We start from the raw sequence: 15,699 nt of genomic DNA on the forward strand, positions 1-15,699 counted from the left end.
AAGGATATGAACAGACACTTTTCAAAAGAAGACATTTATGCAGCCAACAGACACATGAAAAAATGCTCATCATCACTGGCCATCAGAGAAATGCAAATCAAAACCACAATGAGATACCATCTCACACCAGTATAGAATGGCGATCACTAAAAAGTTAGGAAACAACAGGTTCTGAAGAGGATGTGGAGAAATAGGAACACTTTTACACTGTTGGTGGGACTGCAAACTAGTTCAACCATTGTGGAAGACAGTGTGGCGATTCCTCAGGGATCTAGAACTAGAAATACTGTTTGACCTAGCCATCCCATTGCTGGATATATACCCAAAGATTATAAATAATGCTGCTATAAAGACACATGCACATGAATGTTTATTGCAGCACTATTCACAATAGCAAAGACTTGGAACCAACCCAAATCTCCATCAATGACAGACTGCATTAAGAAAATGTGGCACATCTACACCAAAGGATACTATGCAGCCATAAAAAGGATGAGTTCATGTCCTTTGTTGGGACATGGGTGAAGCTGGAAACCATCGTTCTGAGCAAACTATTGCAAGGACAGAAAACCAAGCACCACGTGTTCTCTCATAGGTGGGAATTGAACAATGAGAACACCTGGACACAGGGTGGGGAACATCACACACCGGCACCTGTCATGGGGTGGGAGGAGGGGGAGGGATAGCATTAGAAGATATACCTAATGTAAATGATGAGTTAATGGGTGCAGCACACCAACATGGCACACGTACCCTAGAACTTAAAAGTATTTAAAAAAAAAAAGTTAATACTAATGATGGTAATAACAATGACAATAATAACAGCAGCTCTGATGTCATGGAGACTTTCTACATACACTTCATTATGCTAAGGGCTTTACCTTAGTTCATTTACTCTTTATAAGAGCACAGTAAAGTCAATGTGACTAACCCCACTTAACAGATGAGGAACTTGAGGCTCAGAGGTTCAAGGTCACATGGCCATGGCGAATGAGGAGTCAAATCCAAGCTTCTGTGATGGCAGAGCCTTGGCTCTCACCAGCCCTGAAAGACCACAGCTGGGATCTTAGCAAAAGCCAGCGCCTGCTTGGGTAAGGAAGGAGGGCTAAACCTCAGTTAAAGCAGGTGCAGGAAGGACCACGCTGTTCGCCTGACTTCACTTAACCCTTTCACGAGACAGCCTTCTTCCTGTGTGAACAGCCAGCGGGAGAGGTCAGTTATCTACTCCGAGTCATCTACACAGCTAGGAAGGCGTGAGGCTGGACTGAGAACCTGGTATTTCAGGCTCTACCACACCACGGTGTGTGGTGAAGCCAGGCACTAGGGTGTCACCCTCGTCCGACCCTGGGAAGACCACTGTCCCACAACAGAACAGTATTAGCACTGCTGACAAGGTAGATGCAATTCGCGCCGCGCTGCCTGCACACCGGGGCTTGAACCAAGGGCACTTCCTGTGTTCGCTCATGGGATCTGCCCAGAGGACCCTGTGTGGTGAGTCCAAATGATGGACAAGGAGTAATATGGAAATTCACTGACTGTGACCACAGGGCTGTGACACAGCCAGGCCACAGCAGGGAAGCAATAGCTTCGGGAGTTTCCTGAGGCCCAACAGGCTGCTTCCCGACCAGCTACCAGCACGGCTTCATAAAGAGGAAGTTTTTTGGCCAACTCTTGCCCCCAAAAGCTAGGAGCGTCCAGAGAACTCTCCGGCGTCTCAATCTGAGTACAGATGGGCTTGTATCACACAGCAGAGCACTCACACACGGCCCCCAGAGACTGCAGTCATGACAACCCCTATTTTACAGACGACAAAAATGAAGCTCAGAGCTGTTTGTGATTTCCCACAAGTCACCGGCAAGTGGCTGAGATCTGACCTCAGGTGCTTCTAAGACCACGACCCGTCCTCTCCAGCACCTGCACTGTGTTTATAACCAGTTCCCCCACCTGGGTTCCGGATCTCTCTAGCTGTAGCGACTCTGCTGGAAAACAAACCCAGAGGTAGTCAGTTCTCGCCTAAGCCAGGCCTGGGCACCTCTGAGGGCCCAGAGCTTAAAACCCTGACACATAAAGTGAGGGGTGGCCGCTAGAGCAGTCCCCACCCGAATCACAGAGCTGTCCCTGGGTGCTCCCCAGCCTCTGACCATCTTGCCTCGGACCACCCCAGGGAGGGGGCCAGGTCTCATCTCTGAGTCCCCCATGCTGGGCCCTGGGCTGGGTGGATGGCTGGTGCTTGGGAGGGAACTGCTGAACCCAAGACCCAGTGCACACTGGGACTGGGCCAATGACAGAGCCTGGGGCCTGTGACTGGCTTCTGAACAGAAGGGATATTGAGTCTCCATCTGGCGGACTAGCATGTGCTACCAGGTGCCAAGATCGAGTGGGATGCCGATTAAGATCCTGGCTTGGACTGGGGCAGGAGGTGGGATCTGAACCCTTGTCCACTGGCCCATGTTGGGGAGGTGCTGCAGAGAGATGCCCCACTGACACCTGGGCACCACCCATGGGAGAGGCCAGCAGGTGCTCAGACCCGGGCTGGGCAGAGGGGTGGTCCTGGGACCCCTACCCACATACAACTTATCACAGATGCACTGTGTATCAGTTTGTGTGCTGTGTGTATAACTGCCCTATATAGAAACAGGGAGAAGTTTTTCAGCAAGGACAAATGTTCACTCCCATCGACAATGAGCGGTTTAAATAACCCCTGAGTGAGGGCGTTTCCTGCCCCAACTTCCTCCAAATAAACCCACGATAGCGTGCGTGGCAGCCTTCAAACCCCGATCACACCCTGGAAGCTTCTGAGGAAAGGCTCCGATGCCAGGCACAGAGAAAAGAATGACCAGGAAAGCCTGTTGCCTGAGATAAGTCCTGCCTGTGATGCCAGTGGCCGCTCACTCACTGCTTACCCAACTTGCTCCCTTAATCCCCAGAACGGTACATGAGGGCAGAGGGTGCCGGTGAGGAAGCTGAACTCTGCGCCTAGGAGGCAGGATGAGGACTGAGAGCAGGTCCACTGGACTGCCGTGCTCGAGGGCAGAAGGCCCAGGTGCCATGCGGCCTGGGGGTCTCAGAGCTGCAGGAGCCTGAGGCCTGTCAGGTGCATGTCAGGATGCAGAGACCCCTTTATGCCCCCGTATTCACACGCTCCCTTCCGAGGGGTCATCTGTCTTTGCAGCTAGCTTGTCTTCCCTCCAGAAGAATCACCTTCCTCCTTTCCTCCCACCTGTCCCTGACTCATGGTTTCCAGAAAATGGAAATTCAGTTGACAGCAAACCTCATCTGCAGTGCCTGCCGCGTGCCATGTGCTATCCAAGGACTCCCCATGCGTCAGCCAGTGCAGCAATCCCAGCAACTCAGCTGGGCGGGTGCTCTTGGCACCCCCCTTTTATAGGCAGGAAAATGGAAACAGAGTGAGGGACTGCCCTGGCCCCAGGCCACACAGCTGGTGAGAGCTCGGATCTGAACCTGGGAGCCTGGCCCCAGCATCTGTGCTCTACCATCTCAATAACAATGTCTCACAAGGAGGGTGGCCCGGCTCACACCTGAGGAGGACGATTTCCCCATATCACAAGGGCACTGGTGGGCACATGGTAGCTCGAGCCTGTAATCCTAGCACTTCGGGAGGCTGAGGTGGGAGGATCGCTTGAGGCCAGGAGTTCAAGACTAGCTTGGGCAACATAAAGAGATCCCATCTCTAAAAGAAAAAAAAAGTTAAAACAAAAGTAAGCCAGGCAGGTGGTGTGCACCTGTAGTCCCAGCTACTTGGGAGTCTGAGGTGGGAGACTTCCTTGAGCCCAGGTGTTCGAGGCTGCAGTGACCTGTAACTGTGACACTGTACTCCAGCCTCGGTGACAGAGTATCTTAAAAAATGAAAGGGAGGGGAACACTTATTTTTTTTTTTGAGACGGAGTCTCGCCCTGTCGCCCAGGCTGGAGTGCAGTGGCCAGATCTCAGCTCACTGCAAACTCCGCCTCCCGGGTTTACGCCATTCTCCTGCCTCAGCCTCCCGAGTAGCTGGGACTACAGGCGCCCGCCACCACGCCCAGCTAATTTTTTTTTGTATTTTTAGTACAGGCGGGGTTTCACTGCATTAGTCATGATGGTCTCAATTTCCTGACCTCGTGATCCGCCCGCCTCGGCCTCCCAAAGTGCTGGAATTACAGGCGTGAGTCACCACACCCGGCCATTTTTTTACTTTTAAAATAAAGCGTATTCTATGCAGAAATGTCATGAAATACAGAACTCTAAGGAGATTTGAAGTCACCCACAATCAGAGAAGTCAGGGTCCCCATGGGGCGCTATGAGCCCCAGCAACAGGCCCATGGTCACTTGTCACTCCTGAGCCTGTTCTGTGAACCGCGAGCGTGGTCTGCACTCCCAGGTGCTCAGCCCAGTGGGAGGCTTCGGCGTGTCTGAGGCGGGGTCTGGACAGAAGCCTCCTCCTCTAGGTCTCCCAGCCTGGGGCTCCACTTCCTGGCAGCTACCACAAGTACCAGAGGGGTGCAGGGGAAGGAGGGAGAGGGCAAGTGGACTTCCTTGCCTTGGCCCAGACCAGCTTGGAAGCCTGTGACCCCAGTCTGACCAGGTTGGTGGATGAATGGGAGGCGCTGGACACAGGTTGTCGTGGAGGTGAGGCTGGGTGTCCCCCAGACTGGCAGGCCCACGGGGAAGGAATGAGGAACCCTCCTGTGCATGGGCCTCTCTGTGACAGGCCTCAGCACAGGCCCCAGTGGCTAGCAGAGTCCCTGCCTTGAGACTGCCCTGGCTCTGGGTGGGCCTGTTATCCTAGGATGGGATGCCTCTGGCCACTGGGGCAGTCTCCCACTTGGCCAAGCCAGGCCTGGGATGGGAGGGCAGGCAGCAGGTAGGGTGTGAGGGACCTGACTGCCCACCCAGGAAGGAGGAAAGAGGGCTGCGCCCTGCCCAGTTCAGGGAGGGAGGGGGTGGGTAGGCAGGCAGGTGCCTCACGCATCCTGCTGACCCCAACATGCCTCAGGCATAAGGCACCTGCACATTTAACCCTCCCATGAATGGGGCCTTAGAACCCCCATTTCACAGATGAGAAATGGAGGCCCAGAGAGGTTCAGATACTTGTCAAAGGTCACAGAGCTAACGGGGGACATGTTGGGCCCAAACAAGGCTTTGTGAGTGCAAAGCCCGGGTCTCCCACTTCACGCAGCTCAGTTGGGATTTTAACCCAGTTCAGAAGATGCCACCTCAACTGGAGCCCTGTGCTGCCCTGTGGACAGCTTCCTGCCAGCCTCGCTGCTTTTCCTGACTCACAGAATCTCCCACAAGGTGTGGGCAGAATGTGGTGGCCTCAGGGTGGCCTGATGCTTGGGAAGGCCTGGGGCATGAGAAGGTTCATGCGGGAGCACATTCAGGCCACTTTGTTCCTGCTATGCAACATCCAGAAATATCTGCTCCCTTTAAAGAGAAACCAACTGGTCCGGGGATTTGATCCCAGGCTGAGAAACAGCGGCTGTTACCCCCGAGGCGGGGGTACCTCAGGAAAACTCCCTCTCTCTCCACCTGTGCGGTCATCCCATCCGGGACCTTCCCAGGCCCCACAGCAGATCTGCTGGCCTTAAATGCTCCAGGGACCTTTGAGTTTCTACAGAGTTACCATGTGCTCCAGGAATGAGCAGTTTTAAGTTTCCAAACAGGATGGACATGGTGGCTCATGCCTGTAATCCTAGCACTTTGGGAGTCCGAGGTGGGCAGATCACTTGAGGTCAAGAGTTCGAGACCAGCCTGGCCAACGTGGCGAAATCCTGTCTCTACTAAAAACACAAAAATTAGCCAGGCTAGGTAGTAGACACGTCTGTAATCCCAGCTACTGGGGAGGTTGAGGCAGGAGAATGGCTTGAACCTGGGAGGCAGAGGTTGCAGTGAGCTGAGATCGTGCCACTGCACTGCAGCCTGGGCGACAGAGCGAGACTCCATCGCAAAAAAAAAAAAAAAAGAAAAAGAAAAAAAGTAAGTACATATAAGAAAGAACTACCTAGAAGAATCACAGACGTTTTAAAAATTACAAAACAGGCTGGGCACAGTGGCTCACACCTGTAATCTTTGGGAGGCTGAAGTGGGCAGATCATTTGAGGTCAGGAGTTCGAGACCAGCCTGGCCAACATGGCAAAACCCCGTCTCTACTAAAAATACAAACATTAGCTGGGCTTGGTGGCAGGCGCCTGTGATTCTAGCTACTGGGGAGGCTGAGGCAGGAGAATGGCTTGAACCTTGGAGGCAGAGGTTGCAGTGAGCGGAACTACTACAGGTAAGTCCCCTGGCCCTGTCTCCCGGTCATTAGGACAACCCCAAATTCATTTGCATTTCCCTGAAGTTCCCCAAGGGAGGAGCCTCTTCCAGCCGAGCTGCAGCCCATCAAGGGCTCTTTTAAAATCTAACATTTGCAAAGAGTCCCCAGCAGTAGGTAGGAGCCGATCGGGGCGGATCAGAAGCGCGTCCTACCCCTGTGGCCCCAGTGTGCCGCGGTTCCACACTCTGCCCATCTGAGCACTACAGCAGCCCCGCTGAGCCCTTGATGTCACTGCTCTTAGCACTTGGCAACACTTAGGTTCAGAGGGACTGAGTACAGGGACCAGTATGGTATTTGGCGTAAAGTCTGGCCTGGCGTAGGTATGCAACGAAAGCTGGATGAAAGAATGAATAAACGGGTGGCTAAATGAAGGTGTGAATCACACACAGGTGCCCAGCAGGAAAACAGCTGGACTCTAAACGACTACAAATCCCAAAGCTCTTCTTCGCCTCCCGAATCCGTGTTCTTTTCATCACCCCACCCCGCCTGCACCTCACGCGGTGATTTTTTTCCAACATCAGCCTCGACCTGCATTTGGAATAGTTTTACTTTTCAAGGATCTCCAGGAAATTTTTACAACTTAGGTTAGTTACTTTTCAAAAGTGTCAAATTCTAACGATGCAGAGACCTTCCTACGGGAACACGCAGCAACTGATCAGTCCTCCGAGAAGACACGCATTTTACAGACAAGAAAACTGAAGCTCAGAGGAGCCAAGAACACTGGCCACAGTTCCACAGCAGCTCAGGCCTACGGCTGCATTTCCTCAAGGCTGAGATGCAAGTTTCCTGCACTCCAGGTGTGCGATGAATGCCATGCGGCTTTTATGTCTCAAAGCACAGTTAGGGAATCAATGACGCATCTCGCCCTCAATAGTATGGGCAAGTGGCGGGAACACAGCTGCATCATAAATGGTGGCTACTCCCATTGGCCAGGTGTTCACCTCGCAGAGGTGTCTGCTCTGTGCCATCCACTCAGGGCTGGCCCCTCCCATCTCTTTCCCAATGCCAGATGCAGCCATACTTGTGCCACCTCCCAGCCTGGGACCAGAGGCTCAGAGAGGATGACCAACCTTCCAAAGTCATAACTAGTATGTGGCACAGGTGGGACTGGAACCTAACACGGTCTGACTCTGAGTCTGTGCCTTTCCTGATGTATCTCACTTTGGCGCCCTTTGAGCAGCTGGGGTTGTTTGGGTCCAACCAGTTTGAGGCCTCCAGTGAGCCAGCAACTGAAGCAGCCTGCTGGGTGTGGGGAGGAAAGTTGTTGGTAAACACAGTTATCAGGCCGAAATTGTGTTGAGCTCCCCCAAGGTGGAAGAGGCTGCTGGAAGCATAATCCCATTTTGTGGAGGTTTTGGGGCTGGGCGTGAGCTGCTCCTCTGCGTAGCCCCATCGAGAACCCCTCCTGGCTTGTCCTGACTGTCCTGGGCCCTTGGCGATGGCCCCGACCCCCACCTGTGCCCTGGCAGCTGGGTGATGTGGGGCAGGCAGGGGGTCTGGACGCAGATGGGGGAGAACAGAGTCCTCATTCATGAGCATGTTTATGAAGAAGGAAAAAACGTGTGCCAACTGCGTTATGAAACTCAAACCTTTAATGCTTAATGAGAAGTAGGAGTCAGGCCCAAAACAGCAGAAGGCCCAGTGGTTCATGGTGTTTGTAAAAACCAGCTGGAATTGGGGAGCTGGAGTGCACAGCAGGGCCAGTCTCTGGCCTGGAGGCTTCTAGCTCAATCAGAGCAAGGAGACCCCTCCAAAAATCCGGGGAGGTGCCCTAACCCAGCTGCCGCTGGGAGAGCTGGCACCTTTCCTTGCCTTGAAGACACTCAGGTCTGTGATGTGTTCTTGGAGATACTCTCTTAGTGGGATCTGGAATTCCACTTGGCTGGGGGTGGAGGTCACTGAATGCAGTTATGCCCTCACCCGACCTCTGCTGCTGGGACCACGAGGCGGGGCTGGTCCTGAACCCCTGGGCACACACCCCACCCTTTCCTCTCTGGGGCCAAAGTCAGGGCAGAGGAGGCTATGTTGGGATGCTGCCTCCACGGTCTCCTTCAAACCAGCAGAAGCCATCTTATGACTGTGTGTGCCCATGTGTTCACCTTCGCAGACACCACAGGCCTTGCTAGTAGAGCACAAGGGGCACCCCAAGGTGCCGCCCAGCCATTTCTCCAGCTCAACAGGCCCTCAGAAGCTGCCCTCTGTCCCTCCAAACCCTGAGCAGACTCCAGGAGCAACACACACATGACAGAATGAACAAACGCTGCCCAGCCACGGGACCACACAGGGTCTCAGGGAAACCCCGCCCACCCACACAGACAACAACCCAGGCACTGGGCTTCCAAGTGGCCTCCCTGCAGGCTGAGGGCCCCAGGAGCCCTGGTTCTAGACAGGCATCATGCACTGGATAAATGTGACAACACAGCTGTACCCCCAACCCCTCCGAAAAGTCCAGCAACCACAAACAGCTGCATCTGAAAATGCCCATCTCTGGATTCAAAGCTCCTGAGAGTGGGGCAGAGCCTGTTCCGAAGGAAGGAGTTTGTGGGGCGAGAAAGCGGGAGGTGTCTGCTGAGTGTCTGCAGACCTGAGCTTGTCTGTGGAACCACATGGCTCTGTGGGGGGCAGAAGGGAATAGTCAATGAGGTCCCTCAAACTGGGGCTCCTGGAACCAGGTGCTCATGGGTTTGAGATGTGTCAGGTGGAACGTGTGGATGGCAAGGCTGGAGAGACCCTTAGGGGTCAAGGATTAAGAACTGTACTCCCCTCTACCTTAGTCACACAACTGAGGTTCAGGGAGCAGGAGGGACAGGCACAGAAGGAGCCAGCTCAGAAGCCACACCACCCAGAGCAGCCCCGGGTCCACGGGTCTCCTACACCCACACCCAGGCACACGCAACACCAAAGTGTGCACACAGACACCCAGGCAGATGGCACAAATACGCAGAGCCACATACCCAAGACAGACTCACACACTCCTGCACATGACCCCTCACTCACTCAGACACATGCATATCCACAGATATTCACACCCCAAAGACACACGGCATACATGGCTCACACAACACACACACACATGGGCTCACGCACATACCTGCAAACATATACAGAGAAACACACATGCTCTCCAACCCTACAGCACAAATGGTTATACCCACATGCATGCAGCCACAACCACTCGTGCACAAAAGTAGCACAAGTGAGTAGACATACCCACTCTTGTGCATTTCACACACACACACCACACACACACACACCCCCCTATAGAGAAATCCACATGCATGCCCACACCCATCTCCTATAAACACACACACAACACTCAGCAGACCACGTGGTGCTGTCGCAACCCACATCCAACCATGGCCATTCATGCAAACAACAGACACTCACAAGGCTCAGAGGATCCCACAACCCAACACACCAGAGATGTCACATACTCAACAGAACACCTTGGGGAACCCTTGTGCTCCCTGACACCCTGGCAGATGTATCCGATCTCACACACACACAAACTCAGTGAACCATACGTCACATGTATGCTTGGGCAGGCACCTTACACACGTGCCCAGGCACTCAAGCATACAGGTACAAAGCCACACATGCACCCACGTGTGCTGTATACACACATGTTCACAGATACACAACCACAGCCAACTGTGCACATACCCACGTGTCCCTCACCCACCTGTACATATGCACCCTGCATGCCTGTACTCACAGCCACACTTGTGCTTACGCACACTCTTGCACACACCAGCTCGTGTGCACTCACACACACACCACTCTACTTATGTAGTTTGGACCAACAAACACAGCCACACCCAGCAGCAAAGCCCAGTCTCCTCCCGCCTGCCCTGGTGGCGGGCACGCGGGGAGCACTCACAGCAGCTTGAGGATTTCCACGTAGCAGCCGAGCGTGCGGTCGGCCTGGGGGCCCAGCTCGATGCTCATGGTGCTGCAGGCGGGGCTGACCATGAGGCAGTCGATGAGGTTGGGCTCGCTGTCGTTGCCCGCGCTGGCCGTCAGCGCCGGCTTGGCAGTGCTGGTGCGTTCCACCTCCACGTGGATCTCACTGGAGGCCACGACCACCGACTTGAGCCGGGCCTCAGACAGCGTGGCTTCCTGAGACACCAGGTCTGGGCTGGGGTGCAGAAGGCGCAGAGGTAAAGTGGGCTTCCGGTCGCACGGCTGCTGGCAGCCATTCCGGATTTCCTTCAGGCTTGGGGAATTGTCGCGGCTGGGGGAAGAGGTGGGAGAGGGCACATGAGTACAGGCACCGTTCATGATGCACCACGACCCACCAGGCTAAAGGCCTTCCTGAATCCCAGGATGAGGCCACAATGTAATACTATCATCATCCCTGTGCTAGAAATGAGGAAACTGAGGCTCAGCCTGGGTGCGCGGCTTGCCCAAGGTCTAGACAGGAAGAGGTAGGGATGGCAGCCCAACCCAGGCTGCCTGTCTCTACAGTCCATGCTGTCACTTCAGCACATAACAGGCGCTCAATAAACATTTGCTGACCGACTGAGTGGATGCTGATCTCTACATGACAGCCATAAGGCTCTTGGCATTCTCCACAAAAACACCACTGGCCACTTTCTTGATAAGCCAACAGGATCTACTATTTTGCTTTTAGTTGCTTCCTGTGGTTTAACTACCCTCCAATCCCTGACCTCATGCCACAATGTCCTCCAGGACTCTGCTCTCCTGGCCCCAAACCCAGCCAAGTGAGCAAGCTCAGTATCTGCCCTCCTCCTGGGAACCCACTTCAATGGGATCCCAAACCCCAGAATTCCAGTCTGGGCCCTGGAGTCTAGCCCTCCTGTCTGCAGAACCCTCACTCCTCCTGGGTAACCTTCCAGGCACAGCATCTCTAACTGCCCGGAGGAACAGAAGCCTGCACAAGGTGTTAACAGGTGACTCAGAAAGGGGCTCTATGGCATTATTGATCTCACATTTGTTAGGGAAATGCTGGGGCAAACGAGATGACATTAGGCCTCTTAACGGCAGGACCTGTCAGAGCCTTGACCTGGTTAAAGTCCCTCCTCTGACTGAGTGCTTCCCGAGGTGCCCAGTTGCCTGGGAGGTACATTGTTGTAAGGGACAGTAGTACCATCAATGGGTTCCTCTGCTGGTGCCCATGGGCCGGCACAGCGCTAAGTGCAGTCATACAGATGCTCACAGACATCACTGAACAGTGATTCCTGTTTCTGTGCCACAGGTGAGGAAAGACAGTCTCAGAAGTTAAATGATCTACCCCTAATTAAACAGCCCATGAGTCGATGGAGATGGGATTTGAAGCCAGATCTCCTGGACCCCAAAGCCCAGGATCCTTCTAACTAGGTTGGCTTCCAAGGTCCCCTAAGATCTGTGCAGGTCCCCTCCTCCAGGAAGTCTTCCTTGATTTCTTCCTGCTACTCTTGCCCTTCCTACCCTCGAACTCCTCCTAAACCAAAGCTTTCCACCCCTGGCTGGACACCAGGATCCCCTGGGTATACTTCGAAACATCCCAAAGCCCAGTTAGACAGGAATCTCCAGGGTGGGACCTGGACACGAGCAATTTTTAAGGTTCCTCATGTGTGTGGTCAAGGTTGAGATCCACTAATCCAAGACTTCGAGCACAATGGCACAACTGAAAACAGCTGCTTGTCTAGTCCTTCCCCAGATGTGTCACAGGCATGGATCCTGTGCCTCTAAAGGGGCACCCAGGCTTGAGGACAGGGCCACGCTGCTGGCATTCTGCTTGGGGAATTGTTGTGGCTGGGGGAAGGGGTGGGAGGGAGCCTGTGAGTAGCCCCTCCAAGGGCTGTGTGCAGAACTTGAGCCCCATGCACAGGAAGGGTCTGAGTGTATCCAGCACATGCCAGGAACCAGGCCTGAGCTGAGCCCACCAACGGTGTTTAATAAATATACTTTCAGCTTTGCTGGGACAAATAATCCGCCGGCTGAAGTCCGAGGATTCTATCGTTGATAAAAACTCGTGTGTGGTCTGTGATGGGGGGAGACCTAAATTCTTTGGTTCGGATCTGATTTGCTCCCGAAGTGCTCAACACTCCATTTCTCTTCGTTTGCCTTTGCTGGGTTTTAAAAGTGGATTTTCAAGGCTGTTTGGCTCAGATTGGTGATTTTCGAGAGAGCCACGCTAACCTGGGTCAAGCTGTCTGTTCTTTTCAGTGTGAGTACATTGTGTACATTTGCCCACAAAGAGCACTGTGGATGGCCTGGAGGACATGACGGGCTTTATCTTTAAGGGACTGACTGAGGGGGCATCATGGACCTGAGCCCAGGAAACGTGTTGGCAGTATCGTGCTTCTCTGGGTGACATCCAGAAACTTCTGGCATCAGCTGGAACCCAAGCTACTGTGGGCTCCGAGGGGGCTCAGCATGGCTGAGCCAGGGTGGGTGGGAGGCAGCAGGCACCGCCTCACCCTCGCCAGCCTCCAACCTGGCATCTCCTTGCCATAGCCACCTAACAGTTCCCCAGGGTCACATCTGCCCCCTACTCCATCCTCCTCACAGCAGCAGCCAGAGGGGAACGGAACTGAAATCCCATCACGTCCCTTCTCCACTTACCACCCACTATGGACTCTCCAATGCTCCCAGGATAAAAGTTCTGCCACTGAAACCCAGGACAGCCCCGCTACTTACAGTGTAATCCCCAGCTCACGGCTTCGCCTGGGAGCTTGTGAGACAAGCAGAGTCTCAGGTCCTGCCCCAGACCTGCTGAATCCGAATCTTCAATTTAATGCCAACCCCTAGAGAGTCCCAGGCACCAGGAGGTGTGAGAAGCTGCCTATGCATGGCCCAGCGCTGCTTCTCTCTCCAACTCCATCTTTTGCTTCCCTTTCCTTCTCTCTGCTCCAGTCACACTGGATTTCCTTTGGCTCCTCCCATGCAGGGACCTCCACATTCAGCGTGCAGCAGAATGACTTGTGCAGTTTGTTTAGAATGCAGACTCCTGGGCCATACCCCAGAAATACTGCAGCCAGGAATCTATTTTAAAGCAGTCCAGGTGATTCTGAAGTAGTGGTTCAAGGACCCGTACATACAAAAACATTGTAGACGGGCACGGTGGCTCACCCCTGTAATTCCAGCACTTTTGGAGGCTGAGGGGGGAATTTAACTCGAGGCCAGGAGTTTGACACCAGTCTGGCCAACATGGCAAAATCTCATCTCTACTAAAATACAAAAAATAAAATAAAAAATAAAAAATAAAATAAAATAAAATAAAATAAAAATTAGCCAGCTGTAGTGGTGCACACCTGTAATCCCAGCTACTTGGGTGACCGAAGCATGAAAATTGCTTGAACACAGGATGCGGAGGTTGCAGTGAGCAGAGATTGCGCCACTGCACTCCAGCTTGGGTGACAGAGTGAGACTGTTTCCAAAAAAATCCAAAAAACAAAAACAAAATCATTGTGACCAATGGCACCTTCACCCATCACTGCCAGGCCTTTGCCCGTGTGGTTCTCTCCCTGGGTCACCCTCTTCCTGCTTCTTACCTGGAGAACAGCCAGGAGGTATCAACGTAAATGTCACCTCCCCAAGGCTCCTTCCAAAAACAGATGCCAGGGCCATCCTAATTAAATCAGAATGGCACTGGGAGGGTCCTGGGCACTCTTTTGTTTTCTTTTTTTTTTTTTTTTTAAAAAAACCCGAGATATGTAACCCAAGGAACACTGGTAAATGTCTAACCACCAACTCTCCAAAGAAAGAAGCCCTGATCTGGCCGGGCGCAGCGGCTCACGCCTGTAATTCCAGCACTTTGGAAAGCTGAGGCAGGCAGATCACTTGAGGTCAGGAGTTTGAGACCAGCCTGGCCAACAAAGTAAAACCCCATCTCTACCAAAAACACAAAGATTAGCCAGGTGTGGTGGCCCACACCTATAATCCCAGCTACTTAGGAAGCTGAGGCAGGAGAATCGCTTGAACCCAGGAGGTGGAGGCTGCAGTGAGCCAAGATTGTGCCACTGCACTCCAGCCTGGGCGACAAGAGCAAAGTTCTGTCGCAAAAAAAGGAAGAAGCCCTGATCTGCAGTGCTTACCAATTACTTTTGTGTAAATACTCCCAGCACAGCTACTTCAAGCTACCAATATGATATCATTACAGAACTTGGAAGGGACGTGTTCCCAAAAGAAATGGGTGAGCTGGCTCCTGCACACTCTGGGTATAACTTAAATACTGTAGGCCAGGCGCGGTGGCTCACGCCTGTAATCCCAGCACTTTGGGAGGCCAAGGTGGGCAGATCATGAGGTCAGTAGATCGAGACCATTCTGGCTAACATGGTAAAACCCCGTCTCTACTAAAAATATAAAAAGTGCAGGCCTGGCACTACCATCTGGCTTCCGTTTTCTCCTCTTTTTGCCTCATCGTGTTGTCAGCTCCAGAACAGGCCCTTGGGAATGAGCAGCCTCCCATCTCCACATTCTGGCCCCTGGAGTCCCTGCACTTCTTTCTCATCAGGGAAGTGATTCAAGGTGGGCCATGGTCCCCTTTGAACATTGGGACCTGAGGCTGAAGGCATTAAAACAGTGACCCTCTCTCATGGCCTGCTGCAAGGAAGCAGCCCCTGATTTATCAAAAGCCTTTTCCTGCCCCTTCCCAAGATCTCAGCAGTATAGCATTTGTTTGAGAAGTCCCCTCTGCACAGGTTTTCAGCAACTCCGAATGCTCTACCACCTTCATTTTGAGAAAAGACTGAAATACCCTCCTGCCATATCCCTAGCTCTGGCAGGGTCTGGATTCATGTTGGTCTCCTTAGAGTTGTGCAGTGTACCACCTGAACAACTGGGTGGCTGCAGCAGAGACCACTGCGTTCTGCATGTCACATCCCCTCCAATGACACCAGAGGTCACTGCAGAAAGTTTCCCATAAAGTAATGGCATCTGCATCAGTCTGCATCCCGGGAGCAGTTCTCAGCCAGCGAGGGATGGGAACTGGTGAGTGACTACCCCAGCACAGCCAGCCTTGGCTGAGCAACTCTCAGCAGAGTAATTCTCAGTGTGTTCCGCATGGCCTCCTGGGGCACAGTGGGAGTGCATGCCAGCTACCCGAAGTGGTCACCTGATTGCTTGCTTGCTTGCTTGCTTATTTATTTATTTTTGAGAAGGAGTCTTACTCTGTTGCCCAGGCTGGAGTGCAGTGGTATGATCTCGGCTCACTGCAACCTCTGCCTCCCAGGTTCAAGCTATTCTCCTGCCTCAGCTTCCTGAGTAGCTGAGTACAGTCATGTGCCACCACGCTCGGCTAATTTTTGTATTTTTTTAGTAGTGATGAGGTTTCACCATGTTGGCCAGGCTGGACTCGAACTCCTGACCTCAAGTGATCTGCCTGCCTCGGCCTCCCAAAGTGCTGGGATTACAGGTGTGAGCCACCCAGCCTCATC

General features: G+C 53.1%; 1 protein-coding gene across 4 annotated transcripts in view; it reads right to left on the bottom strand.

Moving 5' to 3' along the window:
* CMIP (c-Maf inducing protein) overlaps window positions 1-15,699 on the bottom strand; it is a 274,459-nt gene that overhangs the window by 21,228 nt on the left and 237,532 nt on the right. For all 4 annotated transcript variants that reach the window (XM_017888195.1, XM_017888196.1, XM_017888199.1 and 1 more), the window contains one exon: window positions 10,197-10,550. In XM_017888195.1, the coding sequence (XP_017743684.1) occupies window positions 10,197-10,550 (354 nt within the window). The remainder of the gene's footprint in view (window positions 1-10,196; window positions 10,551-15,699) is intronic.

The sequence above is a fragment of the Rhinopithecus bieti genome, unplaced genomic scaffold, assembly GCF_001698545.2.
Source record: "Rhinopithecus bieti isolate Rb0 unplaced genomic scaffold, ASM169854v2 scaffold_17826, whole genome shotgun sequence".
In the NCBI taxonomy this organism is placed as follows: Eukaryota; Metazoa; Chordata; class Mammalia; order Primates; family Cercopithecidae; genus Rhinopithecus; species Rhinopithecus bieti.